At 46.8% G+C, this 25287-nt stretch overlaps 1 protein-coding gene and 1 long non-coding RNA gene across 5 annotated transcripts in view; one reads left to right on the top strand and one right to left on the bottom strand.

The window, feature by feature from the left end:
* Positions 1–5202: 5202 nt before the first annotated feature.
* LOC103348262 (uncharacterized) overlaps positions 5203–25287 on the bottom strand; it is a 47279-nt gene continuing 27194 nt past the window's right edge. The window contains exons 1-4 of one of the 4 annotated variants that reach the window (XR_011380042.2): positions 21286–21422; positions 19364–19468; positions 13374–13488; positions 5203–5458 (exon numbers count right to left, since the gene is read on the bottom strand). This is a non-coding gene — a long non-coding RNA (uncharacterized LOC103348262). Of the gene's footprint in view, positions 5459–7673; positions 7985–13373; positions 13489–19363; positions 19469–20516; positions 20655–21285; positions 21423–25287 lie in introns of those variants that run through there. The other 3 variants (XR_516691.5, XR_011380041.2, XR_011380040.1) reach the window with 3 other exon arrangements.
* Positions 20663–24496, top strand: LOC100340483 (tubulin alpha-1A chain). The gene is made up of 4 exons (XM_002711101.6): positions 20663–20747; positions 22487–22709; positions 22850–22998; positions 23306–24496. Exons 1-4 carry the CDS (start codon positions 20745–20747, stop codon positions 24284–24286), a joined length of 1356 nt encoding a protein of 451 aa, XP_002711147.1. The 5' UTR covers positions 20663–20744; the 3' UTR covers positions 24287–24496.

Raw genomic sequence — 25287 nt, 5'->3', positions numbered from 1 at the left:
CATCCTCCACTGCCTTCCTGGGCCACAGCAGAGAGCTGGACTGGAAGAGGAGCAACTGGGACAGAATCCGGTGCCCCAACCGGGACTAGAATTTGGGGTGCTGGTGCTGCAGGTGGAGGATTAGCCAAGTAAGCTGTGGCGCCGGCCTCATTCTTTCTTTTCTTAATAGTTTTGCCATATCCATAGGCATCCCTGGGCAGAAGGTGTTTAGTTTTGCCTGTTGTTGGTACTCTTCAGCTAGGATTGTTGTAACAATGCACCACAAACTGGGTACCTTGAACAGACACTGATCATCTTTGGTTCTGTAGATTAGAAGCCCAAAATCAAGGTGCTGGCAGGGTTGTGGGTGGGGTATCTGCTCTAGGCCTCTCTGCTCAGCTTGTGGATGGCCCTGTGTCTCCACATATCTACCGGCCTTGTCTTCCTCCTCAGCTTGTCTGCGTGGTCTGGCTTTCCCCTTTCTGGAAGGAAACCTGTAATGTGGGATTAGGCCCTACCCCAGTGACCCCGTGCTAACTGATGACTACTGTAAAGACCCCGTCTCCAAATAAGCTCATGATCTGAGGTCTCGGGAATTAGAACTTCATCACCTGACTTTTGAGGTGGGACACAATTCAGCTACATTGCCACGGTGAACGTTCTTGGGAACGCAGACTCTGAGATGGAGTTGGACGTGCATGGGTGGTGTTCGCAAAGCTTGGTCTTTGGAATCAACATCTGGGGATGGGAGATGGAAGCAAGACTGTGCAGAAGGCAAGTTAAGCTGGGATACAGACCTGGCTGGCTCCCCAGGGGGCTCTCTGCTCTGGCAGCAGGGCTGGGCTGGGCTGAGAGGAACAGGCAGCTGTCTGTAGGGGAGGCCCTCTGTGAAGGGTTAGCTGCTGAGGGCACCTGTCAACAGCATTCCAGCAGCCAGGACGGCAAGCCTTCATCAAGGGCTCGAGGGCAAGGCATCACATTGTCTGCAATGCTGGCTTTGACTTTCATAAAAATGGGGTGCCAGGGCGGGGGTTGCTGACGCTGTGGCATAGCAGGTTAAGCTGCTGCCTGCAGCACTGACATCCCATTGGTTTGAGTCCCGGCTGCTCCACTTTTTTTTTTTTTTTTTTTTTTTTTTACAGGCAGAGTTAGACAGTGAGAGAGAGAGAGAAAGAGAAAGGTTTTCCTTCTGTTGGTTCACCCCCCAAATAGCCACTTTGGCCGGAACTACGCTGATCCAAAGCCAGGTGCTTCCTCCTGGTCTCCCATGCGGGTACAGGGCCCAAGCACTTGGGCCATCCTCCACTGCCTTCCTGGGCCACAGCAGAGAGCTGCACTGGAAGAGGAGCAACCGGGACAGAACCGGCGTCCCAACCAGGACTAGAACCCGGGGTGCCAGCGCCGCAGGTGGAATATTAGCCTAGTGAGTGTGGCACCAGCCAGCTGCTCCACTTTTGATTCAGCTCCCTGCTAATGTGCCTGAGAAAGTAGGAGAGGATGGCCCAAGTGCTTGGATCCCTGCACCCATGTGGGAGACCCTGGTTGTTGCGGCCATTTGGGGAGTGAACCAGTGGATGGAAAACCATTCTATCTGTCTCTACCTCTCTCTGTATCTCTGTCTTTCAAATAAATAAAATAAATCTTTTAAAAAAAAAAAAAACATTGGTGAAGTCACATAGGTGACTTCACACTGTGCCTCCAACTGTAATTCATTATACAGGGTTTATTTTTCGCTCCCTCCTCTTCCTTGTCTGTAACCTCCCACACTGACAGTAAGAAAGAAACCTGCCCTGCCACCTGCCATCCGTTCACTTCACTGTTCGATTCCAGGGCACTTGGTGGTGGCTTCAGGACCGTTAGCCAGGGCTTGCCTGGGAATCCACTTCGTGGGCAGGAGGACAGGGCCCTTCATCTTGCAAATGCCACTCATTTCCAGAGTTACTTAGGTCCATGTCTTTTCTTCTCACCCTCTGCAGTGTTGTTTTTCACACATTTGTGATACGGCTGCATTATTTTACTAGATGCCATTCTGGGATCCTCTGACCTAAATGCATCAGGAATCAATTTCTAAAACTCACAATCTGAGTGCTAAGGAATTTCTTTTTAGACCTATGCAGCGAACAGAGCCAGGAAATATATATATATATATATATATATTTTGTGGCTATAATGTTTTCTTTGTTAAAAAAAAACCTTTTTATTTAGTTATAATTAGCATATCATATAACCCACCCATTTAAAGTCCACAATTCAATGGCTGGGAGCACATTCAGAATTGCGCAACCATCACCACAGTCCAGTTTAGATCATTTCCCTCAGCTCACAAAGAAATCCTGTATCCATCATCACTCTCCATTTCCCAGCCCCTTCCTATGCTCTCATGTCCCACCAGAAAACCTCCAATCTACTTTCTATCTCCATGAATTTGTCTTTTCTGAACATTGACCATAAAAGGAATCATATGGGGCTGGTGCTGTGGTGTAGCAGGTAAAGCTGCTGCCTGAAGTGCTGGCATCCCATGTGTGTGCCAGTTTGAGTCCCGGCTGCTCCTCTTCTGATCCAGCTCTCTGCTATGGCCTGGGAAAGCAGTAGAAGGTGACCCAAGTGCTTGGGCCCCTCACCCCTGTGGGAGACCCAGAAGAAGCTCCTGGATCCTGGTTCCCCATAGGCACAGCTCCAACCATTGCAGCCAACTGGAGAGTGAACAAGCAGATGGAAGACCTCTTTCTTTCTCTCTCTGCCTCTTCTCTCTCTGTGTAACTCTGACTTTCAATAAATAAATCTTTTTTTAAAAAGAGGAATCATACAACATGTAGCCTTTTATGCATAGCTTCTTTGATTTAGCATGTCTTCAAAATTAATGTTATTGTATGTGTCAGTATAGCACTGCTGTTTTCTTGAAGAATAATATTTCACTTTAAACATAATTTAAGGCTGGCGCCGCGGCTCACTAGGCTAATCCTCCACCTTGCGGCGCCGGCACACCGGGTTCTAGTCCCGGTCGGGGCGCCGGATTCTGTCCCGGTTGCCCCTCTTCCAGGCCAGCTCTCTGCTGTGGCCCGGGAGTGCAGTGGAGGATGGCCCAAGTCCTTGGCCCTGCACCCCATGGGAGACCAGGATAAGTACCTGGCTCCTGCCATCGGATCAGTGCAGTGCGCCGGCAGCAGCGCGCCAGCCGTGGCGGCCATTGGAGGGTGAACCAACAGCAAAGGAAGACCTTTCTCTCTCTCTCTCTCTCTCACTGTCCACTCTGCCTTTCAAAAAACAAAACAAAACAAAACAAAACAAAACAAAAAAAAACCCATAATTTATGTAATTTTCACCAGCTGATAAACATTTGCATTTTTTTCACCTTTTTAAAAAAGAAGCATTTTATTTATTTGAAAGGCAGAGTGACAGAGGGAGGAGAGACACAGAAATAGATCTTCCATCTGATGGTTCACTTGCCAAATGGCCAATAGCTGGGGCTGGACCATGCCAAAACCAGGAGCCAAGAACTCCATCTGGGTCTCCCAAGTGGGTGGCAGGGACCCAAGGACATGGCCATCTCTGCTGTTTCCCAGGTACATTAGCAGGGAGCTGGTAGTGGTATCAGAAATTTATTTTTAATTATACAGTGTTGCTTCTTTTGAGGCTAGTGCTATGGTGTAGCAGGTGGAGCTGCTGCCTGCGAAGCCAGCATTCCACGTGGGAGCTGGTTCAAGTCTCTGATGCTCCACTTCCAATGCAGCCCCCGACTAATGTGCCTTGGAAAAGCAGTGGAAGATAGTTCAAGAGCTTGGGCCCCTGCCACCCCCTTGTGGGAGACTGGGATGAAGCTCCTGGCTCCTGGCTTCGGCCTGGCTTGCCCCTGGCATTGTGTCCATCTGTGGGGTGAACTGGCAGATCTCTCTCTCTCTCTCTCTCTCTCTGTAACTCTTGCTTTCAGATAAATAAATAAGTCTTTAAACAAACAAACAATTGTAATTCAGTGAAACTTAGACTTGGATTTGAGCTCTGGCTCTATTGCATTTACTTGGTGACTTCTGTCAACTTAAACTTTTGTGCCTCAATTTTGTCATCTGTAAAAGGGAAATAATCATTGTATCTATCTCTGTTGAAGAATATCTATCTCTGTGTTGAAGAATAACTGAGTAAAAATGCCTAGAACAGAGCCTTAGCAATCAGTGATAACTTCAGAAATGTTAGCTTTTACCATAGGTCTCAAATCATCTAGCAATAAAATTAAAGGTATTTTTTTCTTTTATTTTTTCAGGATTTTTTTTAAAAAAGACTGATTTTATTCATTTTAAAAGCAGAGTGACAGAGACATAGAGAGAGCTTCCACTAGTTTACTTCTGAAGTGGCCTTAACAGCCAGGGCTGGGCCAGGCCAAAGCCTGGAACTCCTGCCAGGTCTCCCACATAAGTGGTGGGGCCCATGCTCTGCTGCTTTCCCAGACACATTAGCAGGGAACTGGATCAGCAGCAGAGTAGCCAGAACTTGGACATGCACTCTGACATGGGATGCCAGTGTGACAGACAGCAGCTTAGCTCACTGCACCACTGTCCCGGCCCCAGGAAAGCTTTTTCAAATTAAAAACATTACCGAGCAGTGCCAGCATCCCATATGGGCACCTGTTCGAGTCCCAGCTGCTCCTCTTCCAATCAAACTCTCTGCCTGGGAAAGCAGTGGAAGATGGCCCAAGACCTTGGGCCCCTGCACCTATGTGGGAGACCTGGAGGAAGCTCCTGACTCCTGGCTTTGGATTGGTGCAACTCTGGCCATTGCAGCCAACTGGGGAGTGAATCAGCAGATGGAAGACCTCTCTCTCTTTCTCTTTCTGCCTCTCCTTCTTTCTCTGTGTACTACTCTGACTTTCAAATAAATAAATAAATCTTAAAAACAACAAAAAAAGTTGCTGCCTGCAGTGCCGGCATCCTATATGGGGCCGGTTCAAGTTCCAGCTGCTCCACTTCCAATCCAGCTCTCTGCTATGGCCTGGGGAAGCAGTAGAAGATGGCCCAGGTGCTTGGGCTACTGTATCCACTGGGAGACCCAGAAGAAGCTCCTGGCTCCTGGCTTCGGATCATCCTAGTTCTGGACACTGCGGCTATTTAGGGAGTGAACCAGTGAATGGAAGACTCTCTCTCTCTCTCTCTCTCTCTCTCTCAGTGGCTCTCTGAAACTCTGCCTTTCAAATAAATAAATAAATCTTCAAGAAACAAAAACCAACCAAACAAAAAAAATTATCAAATTTTATTTTGTTCAGAGGATACAAATTGAAAAAAAAAAAAGAGGGGGGTATGATTATGCAAAGGGAAAGCAAAGATTTTTGGTTGAAACAAAGATTTTCAGAAAATGTGATTTGGCTCCAAGGCACTGAACCAAGCTGTGGCTAATGTAAAATGCTGCAATCCTGCAGATGGTCCTTTGGGAGAAACATTCGTTTCTAAATTAGAATTCCAACCATATACTTCTTCAACACACTCGCTTGTTCCTGTGCAGATAAGAAGAGGAGGGGAGATCAGATGAATGCAGGAGAGCTGGGGGTGGGGGGGAAGGGGGGTCCCTGCCTCAGCTCAGCCCAGCTGGAGCCCCCATCCACTGACTCCAGGGGCTGTCACTCCCCACTGAACAGCACAGGCTGCAGCAAGTCTCAGGCTGGGGAGTTGCTGAGGGCTGCAGGGTCACTGCGCCAAGGCCAACCCGAGCGAGCAGACAACTCCAGAGCTGCTACTCAGCACCAATGAACACCGCACTGCAGAGCTTATTTCCACAAGGAAGGCACTTGCTATTCATCAAAACATGTAACAGGGAGAGCCCAGCCGAGAAGCCAGATAGAGCCAAGTGGGGATTCTCATTTTGCCTCTGATCAGTTGTCAGGGCTTGGGATGTACTATTTATCTTCCCTGAATCTGTTTCCTCAACTCAGGAAAACAGTGAATGTAATTGTACCTACCTCCTAGAATTATTATTGTTTAATATTTGTTGATTTGTTTGAAAGTGTGAGACAGAGAGAGGGACACACACAGAGGCAGAGAGAGAGAGAGAGAGAGAGAGAGAGAGAGAGAGAGAGAGAGATCTGCTATCTCCTGGTTCATGCCTGCAATGGTGGGGGCTGGATCAGCCTCCACCCATGTCTCCCACATCATGGCAGGTGCCGAAGCACTTGGGCCATCACTACACCAGTGTCACAAGTAGTGGTTTAACACATTGCTCTACAATGCCAGTCCCGCTGCTGGAATTATTCTGAGGACTGAATTAGATGATAGATATAAGGAATTGGCCTACATTTGGTAATCAACAAGAATCATAATAAATAAGTCTTCAGATGCTCTTCTGGAGTTCAAATATCTGACAAGTAGATATTTATGCCATATAAACATTAACTAGGAAGTGAGGAGCATTTCATCTAGCAGCAAAGCTACCAGTTAAGAAGGGAAGCCAGCTTCCTTTGAGGGAGATCGCACCTGCTGACTCCTGATTCCAGCTTCCGGGTAGTGCCGACCCTGGGAGGCCTTGGTAATGGCACAAGTGATTAGGTTTCTGCTACCCATGTGGGAAAGCTGGATTGCATTCCCAGCTCCCACTTGGATCATGGTGGGCATTTGGGGAGTGAACCAGAGGATGGAAGCTGCCTGTCTCACAAATAAACATAAAAAATGTAAAAACACTGTTTCTAAATCTCAGCCCAGGTTTGCAACTGTTGCCAAGTTCAGAGCTGTAACCATCTACCTGTGGACTGCAGATGGTGGAAACAAGGTAGGAAGCCGGCTGTTCTGATACACAGGTTGTGAGAGGTGCAGAGGTGTACAAAGACAGCGTAGCCTGAACTGGGTAGCCTGAACTGGGTTCCCTCCGTGATAAAACTGTCCCCGCGTCTGGCATGTTTGTGCAGGGTTGTGTGTATCTGTGGGGTTTATCTGAGCCAAGGTGTTTAAAGTTGAGAGGGTGACGTCAGTGTTTCTGGGACTGACGCTGAAGTGGCTCTCAAACCAGGATTTTCTGGATGCCTATTTGAAACAGGCCCTGTCACTGGCACCACGGCTTCTGCAGACACTGCATGTGATCTCAGACCGTCAGCAAAGGCTGGAGGGACCGTCTTGCCTCAGACCTGGGGGTCACCTATGTCTCATGAAACCCCTCGATTCCTGACTGTTCTCGTGGTTAGAGCTGGTGACAGCAGATCATAAATCCTATGTAAATCAACCCCTTCTGGAGCATCCTCTCAATGCTCCCCCACAGACAGCCTGGGCACTGGTTGAAAGGAAGCCAAGGGCGAACTCCATTTTACACTGATTTTCAGTGAACACAAGATGCCTGTTTGCTGTCAAACCATTGAGGAAAACGGGTTCTGGACTTTTTTTTTTTTTTTTTTTTTTGCAATGATTTTTATCTCCTGCGTCTGGCACTGGCTAAGGTTTCAGGCAAACAGAGGCACAGAAGACATAGCAACAATCGCTGGGGAGCTTCCTGGTTGCTAGGAACAGTAAATACCACAGAGACACAGAGACTCCACCTTTCTCCTGCACACAATGAGACCTGGAGCTGGTTTCTCATTGCAGATACAAGAGTCCTCCAGGCAGAGCACAACAGCTTCTTTTCCCTCTTCCCTTCCTGTTAGATTTTTACAATTGTACACTTTGCACACGCTGCCCAGGTGCCTGCCTGTTGGCTTCTAAATTCACCCAAGAGCACTTAAGTTCACTAACCTCCGTCTCAGTGCTGCACGGGTGAGATGGCAGGAACCAGTGCTGTGCATCTGACCGGGGAATGCTGGGTACTGTGTGAGCTCCTCACCTTGTTTATGATCGCCCGCGGTCTGGGAGACTTACTGTGAGATGCTCGCCCTACTGCAAACATTCAGGAGTGATCTCCAAGCCTACTCTCCAATCTCTCTTCAGAAAAGACAGTAGAAGCATGCAGAATACAAAATGCAGCCCTGGAAACTTAAGATTTTTCCATGACTCATTCAAGGAAATTGCATAATAGCCTTTCCCTGCCAAGCTCCCACACTCTTCTCAAATACCTTGCTATTTTCCTTATTCTATTCCCTTATTCCCCAACCTGTCTCTCTTTCCAACCTTTCTCTGTGCCACTGATTCCCCCCCCCCCCCTCTTTTCTCTAAGGCTGTAAAGCTCTCTAGGGTCTTGTCACATGATGGGAAAGGTGATCGTGGAAATCTGAAGTACCCCCGACCTTGCTAGCTAGTCTGTTTCCTAGCAACAGCACATGTTGCTTAGTAACACAGGAGCTGAGAGAGAAGTTGCTCTTCCATATCTGAAAATAATGAAAGCCTTCAAAAAGATTAATAGTGGGCTTACTTATTAAAATAAGCTAAATCCAGAGACAATTTTACCACAGAGGGGACACAGTTCAGGCTATGCCATATTAGTAAACCTGTAACATCTCTTACAATCTGTGTAACAGATGCTGTTCAGATAAGCAGATGAAGGAGTGAATGCACAGCCTTTCCTCTTTCTCTTCTGCAGAGGGCACAAATCAATGTTGAAGTCCAAAGGGAGATGGAGAAATGTTTCCTAAATGATCATTTAGGCTGGGCAGATATAAAGACACTCAGCCTTCTCCAACTTTCCTCTTCTGCACATGAATAATTGATTTTTAAGTCTTAAGGAATATGCGGAAATATTTCTTAAGATGCCTGCTTTGGCTGGGCTTCTTTGGGCGTTGGCTTTCAGAGTGCCATCAGTGATTCTCAATCAAATTATCCAGGGCCTCTAGGGATCTAGAAATAACAGAGTCAGGAGCTGGCATCATGATGTAATGGGTAAAGCCTCTGTCTGCAGTGCCAGCATCCCATATGGGTGCCAGTTCGAGTCCTGGCTGCTCCACTTCTGATCCAGCTCTCTGCTATGGCCTGGGAAAGCAGTAGAAGATGGCCCAAGTCCTTGGGCTCCTGCACCCATTTGGGAGACCTGGAAGAAGCTCCTGGCTCCTGGCTTTGGATTGGCTCAGCTCTGCCAGTTGCGGCCATTTTGGGAGTGAACCAGCCAATGGAAGACCTTGCTCTCTCTGCCTCTTCCTCTCTGTAACTCTGCCTTTCAAATAAATAAATAAATCTTAAAAAAAAAAAATAACTGAGCCACAGCAAACACACTAAAACTGTTTGGCTCCAGAATGGTAAATTAATAATTCTGAAAGTTTTTATTATTACTTACTGAATTAGAGCTACTGAATCAGACTCTCTAGTTATACAACTGGGAATCCATATTTTTGACAGGCACCTCAATTGGTTCAGCACATTTAGGGATCGAGCCAACGTGTTTCAGGGGAAATTTTTTATTTTGGTTTCAAATTTACATACATAACTCTTAAAGAGGAAGCCTGGAAGGCTGAGTCCTAAATATTCTGTCACATCCTCCCCTTTACCTAGGCCCTTCAGGTAGTAAAAATTGGTCAAGAATTGGAAGACTAGTCATTTTGTTGTAGGCAGGCATACAGAATAAAATTGATCAGGTTTGTGAGCTAGAAGACCACGCCTCCACACCCTGCCCCATGTGACCTCATGCCATACATGGAAACACCTGTGCACCCACCTGCCAATCAGTCTAATTAACCACTCCCCTTTATAAGTGGATTAAAGGCCTGAAACATGGTGGGCCCAGCCCTTTTTTCCTTTTGCCCTAGACCCCTTTTCAGCCCTGTGCCTCCGGGATGTGTGGCCTTTGGGCCACCCGCCCCATGCATGCTTCCTGGCCTACATGCTCCTCCACGTGGCTGGCTCTTGGTGCTTGGTATGAATCCAGATTTCCCTCTCTCTTATATAGAGCTCTCACTCTCCTATGCATTTCTCCCACTGAATAAAAGCTTAAAACTTATCATGCTGCCTGGTTCATTTATGCCAGTATTCAAAATTCTTCTCTAAATTCATGGCAAGGGACAACAAGAGTTATTAATATTCCAAATTTATTAATAAGCATCCGGCAACATAAATGGAATCCCAGATGGGACTTCTAAGGGATATGTTTCCAATATTAATTTGTTCTATCTGCAAATATTAAGACAATTCTGACATATGAATGACATAATTTCGTGACAAGTTGGGGATAAATTTAAATGTATTAATACATGTGAAGTACTTAGAAAAATGCCTGGAACATAGTGCTAGATGAAGTTATCATTTTCATCTGGCTTAGTATGTCAAAAAGCTGGTCATAATGAATGGAAATTGAGAATATAGAATAACTGAGGATACTGAGCATATAAAATATTGAAGAGAGTAACAGAGAACAATAATTAATTAATAATTATTAATAATAATTAAAATATCGATAATAATAATTAATAATAATTTAGGTATGTTGAAAGTGGGATGTCTGGGGACATCCAGGGGAATAAAACCAATATGAACTAAGTCTCCAAGATGAGAGCATTTTTTTTTTTTTTTTGACAGGCAGAGTGGACAGTGAGAGAGAGAGACAGAGAGAGAAAGGTCTTCCTTTGCCGTTGGTTCACCCTCCAATGGCCGCCGCTGCAGCCGGAGCACCGTGCTGATCCGATGGCAGGAGCCAGGATCCAGGTGCTTTTCCTGGTCTCCCATGGGGTGCAGGGCCCAAGCACCTGGGCCATCCTCCACTGCACTCCCTGGCCATAGCAGAGAGCTGGCCTGGAAGAGGGGCAACCGGGACAGAATCCGGCGCCCCGACCGGGACTAGAACCCGGTGTGCCGGCGCTGCAAGGTGGAGGATTAGCCTATTGAGCCACAGCGCCGGCTCAAGATGAGAGCATTTTGTATAAGGCATTTTAAAAATAAATTTTGATTTTGTGTGGGATTAACTATACATACAAAAGAATCAGTTATAACTCCCAGTGTTTTATGTATAACAAGATCCAGGCAACTATAAACACTTTTGGAGGCATCAAATGCTTTTTTGTTCACTAGTAAATCAATCTTACCCTGGCTTATGTACAACACGGAATTAATTAAGACAAAGATGGAGAGAAAAGAGAAAAGCCCACATTTGGGGGTTGGGGGATGGGGTCCGGAGTGTCTTTTGATTACTATCAAATCCCTGGGGCCAGTGCACCATGGCAACCTCCCTGGTCTGCCACCTAATTTCCATCCCCTTTGGGAAGGCAGGGGGCCGGACAGAGGTGGTTCAGTCTGCATTATTTTTAAATGATCACATCTTTTCATTTTTTAAAGATTCAATCATTTATTTGAGAGTTAAAGTTATAGACAGAGAGAGGGAGAGATAGAGAGAGGTCTTCCATCTGCTGGTTCACTCCCCAAATGGCTACAATGGCCAGAGCTAAGCCGATCTGAAGCCAGGAGCCCAGAGCCTCTTCTGGGTCTCCCTTGCGTGTGCAGAGGCCCAAGGACTTGGGCCATCTCCCACTGCTTTCTTAGGCCACAGCAGAGAGCTGGATCAGAAGTGGAGCAGCTGGGACTCAAAATGGTGCCCATAAGGGATGCCAGCACTGTAGTCAGCAGCTTTAACCGCTAAGCCACAGTGCCGGCCCCCAGTGTGCACTCTTGTGCATATGTGTAATTTGGGTCAATGAAATGCAACCAAATTATAAATTGTGCTTCGTGGAGACAGATGATTTCCATCTTCTAAGTTTCTGTTCCTTCTTCTGTAAGAATGCTTTTGAGCCTCTTCAAATTTTGTCCCCTTTTTCAGATTTCATTGGAAGGCTTGGGTTAATCACCACCCCGATGCACTAGGAAGAAGTGCAAATTAAAATGTGTATCTGAGGACATAAATACTTCATTAAAAACAGTGCTTCAGGCCGGTGCCGCAGCTCAATAGGCTAATCCTCCACCTGCGGCACCGGCACACCAAGTTCTAGTCCCGGCCAGGGCCGGATTCTGTTCGGGTTGCTCCTCTTCCAGTCCAGCTCTCTGCTGTGGCCCGGGAGTTCAGTGGAGGATGGCCTAAGTCCTGCACCCGCATGGGAGACCAGGAGGAAGCACCTGGCTCCTGGCTTCAGATTGTAGGGATAGATTCCCTAGTTTGCTAAATAAGCTCTCCTGGAATTTATGACCTTCTGCTCCCCACCAGCTCCCCTGGAATTTATGGCCCAATGCTTCCCCCCAGTGACTCCCCACTCCCTGTGCCATCTCCTTTGTGTGACCTTCCCGCCACATAACGTATACAGCCTATACGTTTAAATGAACCAATGAACATGTTAGGTCCCAATGCCTACCATATAGAGAGTAAGAAGGTAACCTAGGTAGGAGATGACCTGCACCCTTGTAAGTGTGAGGCTATAAAAACCTCTCTTATGCAAACGAGAGGGCCTTTTGCCTGTGCACTGCTAAAGGGCTGTGTGCAGGTAGGGGGTCCTAGCCGGCTGGTACAAATAAACCTCTGCTTTTGCATCCGGCCATTGCGGGGTGAACCAATGGAAAAGGAAGACCTTTCTCCCTGTCTCTCTCTCTCTCTCTTTCACTGTCCACTCTGCCTGTCAAAAACAAACAAACAAACAAACAAAAAAACAGTGCTTCAGGGGCCGGTGCTGTGGTGCAGCAGGAAAAGCTATTCTAGCTCTCTGCTATGGCCTGAGAAAGCAGTACAAGATGGCCCAAGTCCTTGGGACCCTGAACCCACTTGGGAGACCTGGAAGAAGCTCCTGGCTCCTGGATTCAGGTTGGTCCAGCTCTGACCCTTGCAGCCATTTGTGGAGTGAACCAGCAGATGGAAGACCGACCTCTCTCTCTCTGCCTCTCTGTGTGACTCTGCCTTTCAGATAAATAAATAAATCTTAAAACAAAACAAAAGCAGTGGTTTGGGACTGGTGTTGTGGCACAATGGGTTATGCAGGCACAATCGCCTGCAAAGCCAGCATCCTGTATGGGTGTCGGTTCTAATCTCAGCCACTCTGCTTCTGATCTAGCTCCCTGCTAATACACTTAGAAAAGCAGTGAAAGATGGTCAAGTCCTTGGGCCCCTGCCACCCACGTAGGAGACCCAGATGAAGCTCCTAGCTCTGGTTTTCCCTCAGCCATTGCTGTCATTTGGGGAGTGAACCAGCCAATGGAAAGATCTTCCTCTCTCTGTCTCTCCTTCTCTCTCTGGAACTCTGCCTTTCAAATAAACAAATAAATCTTAAAAAAAAAAAAAAAAAGTGGTTCAGGAAATGATTGAACATCAAAGTATTCTACCACCAGAGACACATTTTCAGAATTACAGAATATAGATACCTATCATGCTGTTGTATATCTTACTTCTGGAATAGAAAGTCAGTAATATGTATCTCTGCTATATACTGAGTCTTTCCCAACATACATGAAACTCAACCAGAATGACTACAAATAATTCTTACCATGGTTATCCAGGAAAAAACTAGTATGCAGTAATATTGCACTGTGTTGCCCAAGTTTGAGGGAAAGCATGTTATATTTTAAATAAAATTCTGGATTCCAGAGAGAGGGTCATACTCTTACCTAACTTTTTAGCACTGGAGTGTGCCCTGGGTGACTTCAATGGTTAGTCTTTCGAGGCCACCCACGATGAGAGCGAATTTCCTCAATGTCATAATCACTGTAACATTGCTAGATCCTAAAATGAAGACCAGCATAAATTCAGTGTGGTGACATAATCAGACCCACCTCTTTGTTGAATTTAGACTTTGAGGTGTACTTTGCAAGAGAACTTAAGAGAAATCTAGTTGTTTGAATACAGCCATGGGCATTCGAACATACGCCACTCAGGCAGGTGACACGCAGGTATGGGCACGCTGTGAAGGGGACAGAGGTAGTAACATGGTGTGAGACAAGACACACTGAGCAGAAAAAAGTGGGGACTGTGACTTCACGGCACCTGGAAAACCACACAGCCAGCTTTGCCTTTGTGTCAGGCAGCTCCTGTGTGGCCTCTGTTCCCTAGCTCTCAAGACATTGTATTGCATTTTGAACTCCACCAGAGCAACATTTCCTACTGTCTTTTATTCCAAGCCCTTGTTATATGTTGATTTCCTTGTTGTAAAATCCAAAACGGGGTCATAGCTGTGGGATAGGAGGTAAAGTCAACACCTGCAGTGCTGGCATCCCATATGGGTACCTGTCCTGGCTGCTCCATTTCCAATCCAGCTCTCTGCTGTGGCCCAAGAAAGCAACAGAAGATGGCCCAACTCCTTGGGCCCCTGCACCCATGTGGGAGACCTGGAAGAAGCTCCTGGCTCCTGGCTTCAGATTGGTGCAGCTCTGGCCGTTGAGGCCACTTGGGGAGTGAACCAGCAGATGGAAGACCTCTCTCTCTCTCTCTGCCTTTCCTTCTTTTTCTGTGTAACTCTGACTTTCAAATAAATAAATAAATCTTAAAAAAAAAAAAAACACTTTAAAAAATCCAATGAGTACTCTTCCGTCTTTACTTAACAATTTCTCTACAGTATTTTATATTATGCAGAGCCTTCTTTGTTAATTTTTTTTGAGAGGCCAAGAGAGAAAGAGACAGTGCTGTTTCATTCTCCAAATGCCTGCAATGGCCAAGGGCCAAAGCTAGGAGCTGGGAACTCAATCCAGGTTTTCTACATGGGTGGCAAGAACCCAATCATTCTACTTTGGAAATTTATATTCATTAAATAAAAGATAAAAAAAAAAAACTTAAAAAAAAAAAAAAATGGGGGGGAAAGCCATTGTAACCCATGAGACGTACTTTGGAAATTTATATTCATTAAATAAAAGATAAAAAAAAAAAACTTAAAAAAAAAAAAAAAGAACCCAATCATTTGCTCTGTCACTTGCTGCCTCCCAAGGTCTGCATTAGCAGAAAATTGGAGTCAGGAGCAGGAAGCGGGAGTCAAGTCCACATTCCAGTGTGGGCTGTGGGCATTACAGCTTAGCCCACCCCTCAGTACTCTCTTGGCATTCTCTCCTTTGTTTATAAATGTCAAGGTCATCTCCTTGAACTTCTCCTTCTTCTGGACACTACTTCTATCCTCTTCTGACACTTGTTTCTCTGGTGGTCTTTTACTGTTGTTCATTTATTAAATCTATTCCCAAACCTGGTAAGTCAACCTCCTAAATTTCCTCTTCTGTGGCATCACTTGAAATTCTGTGTCACACTGGAGAATTCTAGTCTCCTAACATCCCACTGGCATTAGAACCATACTGTTAGACTTCAAGTGTAGGTCTCTGCCTCTGTCCCAGCGCCAACTTGAGATTCCCAGTGGCCACCAAGACTTTTGCTCTCAATCCCTCCATCACCTCAAATGGTTTAACACTCAATGTATAGCTCGCGTCAACTCAACTTTCCTGACCTTAACACCCTCCTCCCAACACACAGACAGACACACATTTCCTGCTCAGACTCACTTCTCTTTTCAACTTCCCTATTTCTGTCAATAGCACCACCACCAGTTCATTCTCTTAGGCCTGTAGGCTAATTATTTTAGAGTTAATTTTGACTCCTTCCTTTCTTTTACTATGTGTCCAACCAAACACGCCAAGACTCTTTCTTTGAATGATCTCTTCCATTATCTCTTTCTATTTCACTGTTGATTATGAAGGTCTGGAACCTTCAGCTTAGATTATTGCAATATTTGGGTCCCTGCCACTCACATGGGAGAGGAGACCCTGGCTCAGTCTCCCTCCTGCCCACCATTGAAGGTATTTGGGGAGTGAACCAGCCGATGTCTCTATCTCTCTGCCTTTCAAATACATAAACCTTGGGAGGAAAATTATTTCTGGGAGATCTAATAACAAACAGGAGGGACTTTAGTTTCAAGGAGTGATAGGAGCATAACCCAGACTGGAATGGATTTAGAAGCAAAAAAGGAGGAAGAAGTAGAAAAGTGTTAGAGAGTTCCCTTATTTCCTATGTAAGTTATGATATGTGGGATCATGCATGAGGTCCCTCTCCATACACCAAACACATGCTACTTTCAAACCTACCCATATGTGCATGCTTTAACATCTCAATTAGATTGGAAGATTTCAGAGAAAAGAGAATTCCCTACTACCAGTGATGGTCTAGGGCTCACTTACAGACACAGAGTAAATGCTTTTTTTTTTTTTTTTAAGAGAGATTTATTTATTTATTTGAAAGTCAGAGTTACACAGAAAGGGAAGAAGAGGCAGAGAGAATCAGAGAAAGAGGTCTTCCATCCGATGGTTCACTCCCCAACTGACTGCAACGGCCGGAGCTGTGCCGATCCGAAGGCTGGAACCAGGAGCTTCCTCTAGGTCTCCCATGCGGGTGCAGGGGCCCAAGGAATTGGGCCATTTTCTACTGCATTCCCAGGCCACAGCAGAGAGCTGGATCAGCAGTGGAGCAGCTGAGACTCAAACTGACACCCATACAGGATGCTGGCACTTCAGGCAGTGGCTTTACCCTCTGTGCCACAGCACTGGCCCCAAGTAAATGCATTTTAAATATAAATGGTGGTGCCAGCGCTGTAGCATACTGGGTAAAGCCGCTGCCTGCAGTGCCGGCATCCCATATGGGTGCCGGTTCAAGACCTGGCTGCCCCTCTTCCAATCCCGCTCTCTGCTATGGCCTGGGAAAGCAGTAGAGGATGACCCAAGTCCTTGAGCCCCTGCAAACACATGGGAGATCCAGAGGAGGCTCCTGGCTTCGGATTGGCACAGCTCCATCATTGCGGCCTTCTGAGGAGTGAACCAGCAGATGGAAAACGTCTGTCTCTCTCCTTCTCCCTCTCAAATAAATAAATTAATTTAAAAAATTTATGATAAATTACTTTGTTAAATACTTTTAGATTAGCATAGAGAGCTGTTCATTTAATTCCACAAGCATGTATTACTATCCACTGTACGCCAGGCACTTTACAAGCAACTAGGACTCAACTTGCATTTTAACAAAGCAGAGTATAGACATGCAAAGAAATCATCAGAATTCCGTAAGTATTATGAAAGAGAAATGTTTCATGCTATTACTCTGTACAAGAATGATCGTTAGCAAAATATTTAAACATGCATAATGATACTGTAAAAACTGGTGGGGCCAGCATTGCGGCTGAATATGTTCAGCAGCTGCCTATGATGCCAGCACCCCATATGGGTGCAGGTTCAAGTCCTGGCTGCTCCACTTCCTATCCAGCTCCCTGCTAATGTGTCTAGGAAAGCAGCAGAAGATGGCCCAAGTGCTTGGATCCCTGCCACCCACATGGGAGACCCGGAAGAAGTTCCTGGCTCCTGGTTTTGGCCTGGCTGAGCCCTATATGTTGTGATCACTTGAAGAGTGAACCAGGCCAGCGCCGCGGCTCACTAGGCTAATCTTCCGCCTTGCGGCGCCGGCACACTGGGTTCTAGTCCCGGTTGGGGCGCCGGTTCTGTCCCGGTTGCCCCTCTTTCAGGCCAGCTCTCTGCTGTGACCAGGGAGTGCAGTGGAGGATGGCCCAAGTACTTGGGCCCTGCACCCCATGGGAGACCAGGATAAGTACCTGGCTCCTGCCATCAGATCAGTGTGGTGCGCTGGCCACAGTGCGCTGGCCACGGCGGCCATTGGAGGGTGAACCAATGGCAAAAGGAAGACCTTTCTCTCTGTCTCTCTCTCTCACTGTCATCTCTGCCTGTCAAAAAAAAAAAAAAAAAAAAAAAAAAGAGTGAACCAGAGGATGGCAGATATCTGTCTCTCCCTCCCTCTGTGCAACTATTTCAAATAAAAAAGGAGAGAAAGGGGATGAGACTACTGGATAACATATACAGGGCCCCAAATGTTTCAGGAATCATTCTGATTTTACTGAGTCATTAATACCATAAATCAAAACTCTGCCACCCCCTACTTTTGAATAATCCTACCCAGGCTGGGGTGAGCAAGTTTAGTATAGTGTTTAAGATGCCACTTGGGAAGCTCCCATCCCATGTCAGACTACCTGGGTTTGAGTCCCAGCTCCTCTTCCAATCCAGCTTCTTACTAATGTACATTCTTTTTTGAAGGCAGAGTCATAGAGAGAGAAGGCGAGAGAGAGAGAGAGAGAGAGAGAGAGAGAGAGAGAGAATCTTCCACCTGCTGGTTCACTCTCCAAGTGGTCGCAATGGCTGGAGTTGGAGTTGGCCCAGGCAGAAGCCAGGATCCAGGAGCTTCATTCAGGTTTCCCATGTGGGTGAAGGGGCCCAAGCACTTGGGCCATCCTCTGCTGCCTTTCCAAGTGCACTAGCAGGGAGCTGGATCAGAAGTGGAGCAGTCAGGGCTCGAGAAGATATCCATATGGGATTCCAGCAATGTAGGCGGTGGTTTTACCCACCATGCCACAGTGCCGCCTCATTAATGTACATTCTGGGAGGCAGCAGGTGATAGCTCATGTATGTGTGTCTCTGCCACCCATGTAAGAAACCCAGATTGAGCATCTGGTTCCTGGGTCCCATCACTCATGTGGGAGACCTGGATGAAGCTCGTCCTCCTGATTTCAGCCTTGCTGAGCCTGGGCCGTTGAGGCCATTTGGGGACCGAACCAGCAGATGGAAGATCTCTCGTCTCTCCCTCTCTCACTTTGTAACTCTGCCTTTCAAACAAATACATATTTTAAAAATTAGCAGTAAAAATAGGAAGTAAATTAGTAAGAAAAAATTTTTTTTTGCTTTCCATAGTTTGAATGCTTTTAAATCAGATAATGAAGAAACAAAAAGAACAGAGTGGTTATTTTCTCTGATCTCCCGCTTATATATTTAAGATTGTCAAATACACTATTGCTGACCTAGATCTTATTGTTACTTCTGCCCAAGAGGAGGGAGAAAGACCTTCATTTACACAAAGAACAGAATGGCTCTGAGATAGAGTTACAAAGAATCAATACCATGAACCCTCCTCTCTTGTAGTTAAGTCTCTGTAAAACACAAAAAGGACTGAAATTACTGGGGCGATGAAAATTTTCTTAATTTATTTTTTTCTACTGTAAGGAAAATAGAAATTCAAGACTATTGCTCATTCCAAAAAGAAGATTTCTATACTTACTATATACAGTCTAGCAATGTTTGATTTCCTTTGTTATTAAAATGGTTTAAGCATTTTTAATGATCTATTAATCTTTATGCTCTCTAGGCCATTTACTTTTTATCTTTGTTAAACACACTTCTGGGTTCAGAAAGTATTCAAGTCATCCTCAATCCTTCTGTCTCTTTACTGAAATATATTTTATTGGCTAAAAGGATTGCAACAAGGTGATGTTGACTACTTTTACAATGAAATATGCAAGCAGTAGATAAAATGGCTTGTGTGTTAGGCTTCATTTTTTTCTAGAGAACTTACTGCAGCAAATCTGTGCAAGCAAAGCAGAGGTGTGGCTAGCGCAGTCCCACAGCCGCCATTGTCATCCCACAACCTGCAGTGCTGCCCACGCCCTGCTCTGCCCACCAGCCCGCAGCAGTGACTGGGCTCCACAGGGCGCTGTAGTAATGCAGCCCCCGAAAATCAGTTGCTGGAAATTGAAAGGAAAAACAGAAATTTCTATTTTTGATAGTCAAACAAATCTCTTTACCTCTGAAATGTCATCCACAATGGCAAGAGGTGCACAGCCCGGAGACCTATTTTGCATAGCCCATCCTTGATGAGAATGGAGCTGTTCTGAGCAGCAAACCATTTCCTAGGGGGGAAAGCAAAGCCTTTTTTGTCCCCAAGAGGCCTCTGGGCAGCCACCAGTCTCCAGCTGAATAACAGCGGTGTGAGGCCGGCTAAGGTTCCCACAGTTAGGAGGGTGTGGACCCCATTCTTATAAGCACTATATAAAAATGGACTGCGGTTGAACTGAGACTGCAGAGTTGCCTGCAGATGGAGGCAACAATACAAAGTGGTCCTCTTTTTGCATCCTACATCTTTCTTGTCTTCTTTTTAATTTAGTGTTTTGGTTACTCTTTTTTGTTTGTAACTTTCCCAAAAGGCGAGCAATGCAGAAATATAATTGCACACACAAGGGATACCGGTTTCTGCAGTCAATTCTTTCTCCTTGTGTTTTCCCAATTCTGTATTGGGAACGATGATTCATTTCTACATCTCACAAAATATATTACAGAGTCTTTTGGCAAATGAGTATCTCTCATCAGCTAACCCTCATGTGTCCATTAGCTCTCACCGACTGCAATGCTAGAACCTTTTGTGTTCTTTTATGCGGTATGGCTATGCCTCCCATCACCCATTTTGTTGAGCTATTTGGGTGTCTGTGCCCAAAAGAAGATATGAAAATACATTAATTGAACCTGCAGAGCCTTTTTTTTTTTTTTTTTGGATGACTGTATTACCGGGTCCTTTTCTAATTAAAATAAGAGAGAAAGGGAAAGCATATTTACTCAAACCATTTTGAGTATCGCTCCCGTCTTTCCCACTTTATTTTTAAAGCAATTCGAGATGCTGGTTCGTAACCAAATGTAGCTTAGTGTACTGTCAGGGGGCGATTCTTCACGAAGATTCCATCTCAACACAAATGCTACGATTGAAACCGTACCTAGGTGATTTTAGCTGCAGGTTGAGACTGAAGCGATAGAAAATGATCTAGCCGCAGTCCTCTTTCTTCCCTTCCGCCCCTCCCGAGAGCCCCACCCCGTAATGGATGCTGGGCTGCCGGCTTTGGCTCGGTCTCTTTGTCTGAAGGATGCAGTCTATGGATACTGGGGGAAAACGGGTGGGGGAGCGATTACCTCATCCCATGTCGCCTGCACCAATCAGCACTCTTCTGCCGCGGCTTCTCCGGGCAGAGAGAGGGGTCTGGACCAACAGGAAGAGGCCCCGGCCCATCCCCATGGCGACCGGGCTGTATATAGGCGGCCGCCACCGCCCGAGCCGCAGGTTCTCTTACATCGACCGCCTAAGAGTCGCGCTGTAAGAAGCAGCAGCCTCCCTCTCGGCCTCCGCGCGCAGCAGCAACCATGGTAAGCGCCGGCCCCCCAGGCGGCCCGGGGAGCCCTTTGTAGCCTTTTTTGTCCAGGGTGGCTTTGTTTGCTTTCGGTCCCTACGCCCTGCCGCTGCCGCAGTGCGGAGCCAGGGCCCGGCCGGGACGAACAAAGGCGACGCCAGGGAGTGTTTGTCGCCGAGGACTCCCCGGGGCCGCAGCTGCCCCTCCGGCGGGGCGGGAGGGTCCGCAGCCGGGCGGGGCGTGCGCTCCGCGCTCGTGGGGCTCCCCGGGGACCTGCAGCCCGGGGGCGCTGGGTGTAGCTGGGCGCGGAGAGGAGGACGGGAACCGAGGGAAGCCTCGGGTTGGCGCAAGACCCTTGCGTTCTAGAGAGACAGCCGTCTACTAGCGGCTGGGGCCGGGGCGGCGCAGGGGCGGGGTTGTTTGTTTCTGGCTTCCCCGGTGTTGGAGCCGCCGGACCGGGTTCGCCCTCGCTCAGCCTCCGCGGTCACGGGGAAGCCTTGAATAAAAGCCTTGCATCACCGCGGAACTGAAGACTTCAAAAGGGTTTTCATTACCTGCTAAAGCTCAGATGAAAAAAAATTGTTTTCTCGAGGCCCAGAATCCCAATTCACAAGCCCTTTAAAGTCTGGTCCAGCGTGGCCACGCCCTTGAGGGCTGCGGGGCCGGGCTGTGGGGGGGCGCAGGGTCCGCCCTGGGTGCCTGCTGGGCTGCGGTCGGGAACGCCCGCCCCGCCCCCGCCCCAGGGAGCAGACAATGAAAATTGCAGCCCTAAAAGTGACAATCTCTGTGGGATGAGGAGTAAGAATTTTATGTGGTGGGTAAAGAATTTCAGAAAGAAAACACTTTTTTGTTGCTTTAAATACATATTTCACTGTCCTTTCACTGGGCTTTTGTTCTTTGCTAGCTTCTCATATAACATTTCTTCCTAACTCGCAAACTGTTGTTTCAAAAATACTAACAATTTTTCAGTTTTTTACAGTGGAGGCGATTCTGTAAAAACTTAAAGTAACACAATTGCTGCAGACAAAGAATTACATTCTGCTCTCCAGCCGTCTTTTGTTCTAGGGTGTCTTCATTAATTCATTTCGATTCAGGAGCATGGTCCCAGGCTGGGTCAGGGGAAGAACTAGCAAAACAGCACAATGAGATCATATAGGCAGTTGCTGGAAATAGAGCTTGCTCTGTTAAATAATGTAGCAGACAGTACAGGCTAGCGCCAGGCACAGCAAATAACGGCAGTGCAGCAATGCAGAGGCAGACTTTTGTCTAGCTTCTAATAACTCCTAGTATTGATGGATCCTGCAGGCAGACTGCAGAAGGGTGTGGCTTGCAGCTGCAGTACAGATGCCTCTTGGAATCCTAAGTCCTCTGCAGAAGAAACTAATCTCCAGTTAAAGGGGGAAAAAAGCAGTAAAATGAATTCCAATCCATGATTGGATTGAATTTAATTTACTTCATTTTACAAAATCTGTGCTTTGAAGCCATAAAAAAATCTTCCATTCAAGCATGGCTCTGTGAACAATGGGCTTGCACCATGTGCTAAACTGTGCCAAGGCGACATTATTATTCAGACCACACCCATCTGCAGTATTTGTAGCAGGTGCTTTTCTTTCATCGTTTCTATCATATTAGGGATAAAACTGCAAATAAATTTGAGGAAGATCTAATTACTAGAAATACTTTTAGAAATTTGCTGAAAATTCAAAATGCTAATACAAAATAATTTATATATATTTTTCTCTTTCCCTCACACAGCGTGAGTGCATCTCCATCCACGTCGGCCAGGCTGGTGTCCAGATCGGCAATGCCTGCTGGGAGCTCTACTGCCTGGAACACGGCATCCAGCCCGATGGCCAGATGCCAAGTGACAAGACCATTGGGGGAGGAGACGACTCCTTCAACACCTTCTTCAGTGAGACGGGCGCTGGCAAGCACGTGCCCAGGGCCGTGTTTGTAGACCTGGAGCCTACGGTCATTGGTGAGTTGGCCTCCGTGGCCTCAGTGAGAGCCACGGGTGCTGGGACAGGTCTGGGACAATTCTGTGAGGGGGGAGCCCCTGGCACCCCGGGGCCCTGCAGGCTGTCAGTGACAGGTGGCTGGTCTGCTTCCCTCTTCCAGATGAAGTTCGCACCGGCACCTACCGCCAGCTCTTCCACCCCGAGCAGCTCATCACAGGCAAGGAAGATGCTGCCAATAACTATGCCCGCGGGCACTACACCATTGGCAAGGAGATCATTGACCTCGTCCTGGACCGAATTCGCAAGCTGGTATGTTTCCTCTCAACAATAAAGTACATTAGTAAGTTAAGGGATGCTGTTTGGTTGAAACAGAATTGAAATTGAAAAAAGGTTTTTAAAAATTCAATTAAAACATGAACTATCTGATATCATTTTGTAAATACTGAGAATTTTTAAATGAAGAAATGTTGAGTAATTCCAAGGTCTTCGCTTTTTAAAAAGCATTTGTTAAAGTAAGATCTAAATTCTTAGAGATGTACGAAAAGTGAGACTATTTACTATGATTGTATCACAGACAACAAAGACTTAATCTTTTCTATTCCTCTCTTTTAAACAGGCTGACCAGTGCACGGGCCTGCAGGGCTTCTTGGTTTTCCACAGCTTTGGTGGGGGAACTGGTTCTGGGTTCACCTCCCTGCTGATGGAACGCCTCTCTGTCGATTACGGCAAGAAGTCCAAGCTGGAGTTCTCCATCTACCCAGCCCCCCAGGTTTCCACAGCTGTGGTGGAGCCCTACAACTCCATCCTCACCACCCACACCACCCTGGAGCACTCTGATTGTGCCTTCATGGTAGACAACGAGGCCATCTATGACATCTGTCGTAGAAACCTCGATATCGAGCGCCCCACCTACACTAACCTGAATAGGTTGATAGGTCAAATTGTATCCTCTATCACAGCTTCCCTGCGGTTTGACGGAGCCCTGAATGTTGATCTAACAGAATTCCAGACCAACCTGGTGCCCTACCCCCGCATCCACTTCCCTCTGGCCACATACGCCCCCGTCATCTCTGCTGAGAAAGCCTACCACGAGCAGCTTTCTGTAGCAGAGATCACCAATGCCTGCTTTGAGCCGGCCAACCAGATGGTGAAATGTGACCCTCGCCACGGTAAATACATGGCTTGCTGCCTGCTGTACCGTGGCGACGTGGTTCCCAAAGATGTCAATGCTGCCATTGCTACCATCAAGACCAAACGTACCATCCAGTTTGTGGATTGGTGCCCCACTGGCTTCAAGGTTGGCATTAACTACCAGCCTCCCACGGTGGTGCCTGGTGGAGACCTGGCCAAGGTGCAGCGAGCTGTGTGCATGCTGAGCAACACCACAGCCATTGCTGAGGCCTGGGCTCGCCTGGACCACAAGTTTGACCTGATGTATGCCAAGCGTGCCTTTGTTCACTGGTACGTGGGGGAGGGCATGGAGGAGGGAGAGTTTTCTGAAGCTCGTGAGGACATGGCTGCCCTGGAGAAGGATTACGAGGAGGTTGGTGTGGATTCTGTTGAAGGTGAGGGTGAGGAGGAAGGAGAGGAATACTAAAAATGTCGCAAAGGTGCTGCTTTTACAGGGAAGCTTTTTCTGTTTCAAACAGTGGAAATTTGGGGTCTGATCAGTTAATTTGTATGTAGCAGCATATGCTCTCATATACAATTACTGAGTTATGCTTTGAAACATGAATGCTTTGTCGGGGACCCAAGCGGTTCATTTCTCTGATGGGTTTTGAATAAAGTATTCCCTGTCTTAAATAAATTCAGTGTTGTGTTTTTTATTCGAGTGTCTGGAAACTTCTATATATTCAGTACATTAAGAATTACCATTGCCTGTGGTCCATACACAAACTATTAAATGACTTTAGATTATCTTAGTGTTTTACATTTATTTTAAAAATAAAATGTGAACTCCAGTATTTTGGTTAAGCTGCTGCTTGCAATGCTGGCATCCTATCTGTGCTGCTTCCAATCCAGCTTCCTGCTAATGCATTTGGGAAGGCAGTGGATGATGAGGGTTCAAGTGCTTATGCCACTGCCACCTGTGTGGGAGATCTAGATGGGAGTTCCTGGCTCCTGGCTGTTGTAGTGTTTGAGGAGTGAACCAGTGGATGGATTTCTCATCTTTCCTATCTATCTGTCACTCTACCTTTCAAATCAAGAGATCTTTTATTTAAAAAGCCAATCCATGGGGGCCAGCACTGTGGCATAGTGGGTAAAGCTGCTGCCTGCAGTGCCAGCATCCCACATGCGTGCTGGTTTGAGTCCTGGCTGCTCCACTTCCGATCTAGCTCTCTGCTATGGCCTGGGGAAGCAATGGAAGATGGCCCAAGTCCTTGGGCCCCTGCACCCGCATGGGAGATGAAAGAAGCTCCTGGCTCCTGGCTTTGCAATTGACATAGCTTCAGCTGCTGTGGCCATCTGGGGAGTGAACCTGATGGAAGATTTTCTCTCTCTCCCTCTTTCCCTCTCTCCCTCCTTCCTTCCCTCCCTCCTTCCTTCCCTCCCTCCTTCCCTCCCTCCCTCCCTCTCTGTGTAGTTGACTTTCAAATA

Source organism: Oryctolagus cuniculus, chromosome 11 (assembly GCF_051225735.1).
Source record: "Oryctolagus cuniculus isolate XC-2025 breed Fujian yellow rabbit chromosome 11, ASM5122573v1, whole genome shotgun sequence".
NCBI classification, from domain to species: Eukaryota; Metazoa; Chordata; class Mammalia; order Lagomorpha; family Leporidae; genus Oryctolagus; species Oryctolagus cuniculus.
Note: the sequence above shows the minus strand (reverse complement) of the source record. Positions and strands in the feature narration are given on the sequence as shown.

Coding starts and splice junctions, on each gene's coding strand:
- LOC100340483 (XM_002711101.6), top strand. Junction 22,710..22,849: donor CCTGGAGCCTACGGTCATTG/GTGAGTTGGCCT, acceptor TCCCTCTTCCAG/ATGAAGTTCGCACCGGCACC. Junction 22,999..23,305: donor TGGACCGAATTCGCAAGCTG/GTATGTTTCCTC, acceptor TCTTTTAAACAG/GCTGACCAGTGCACGGGCCT.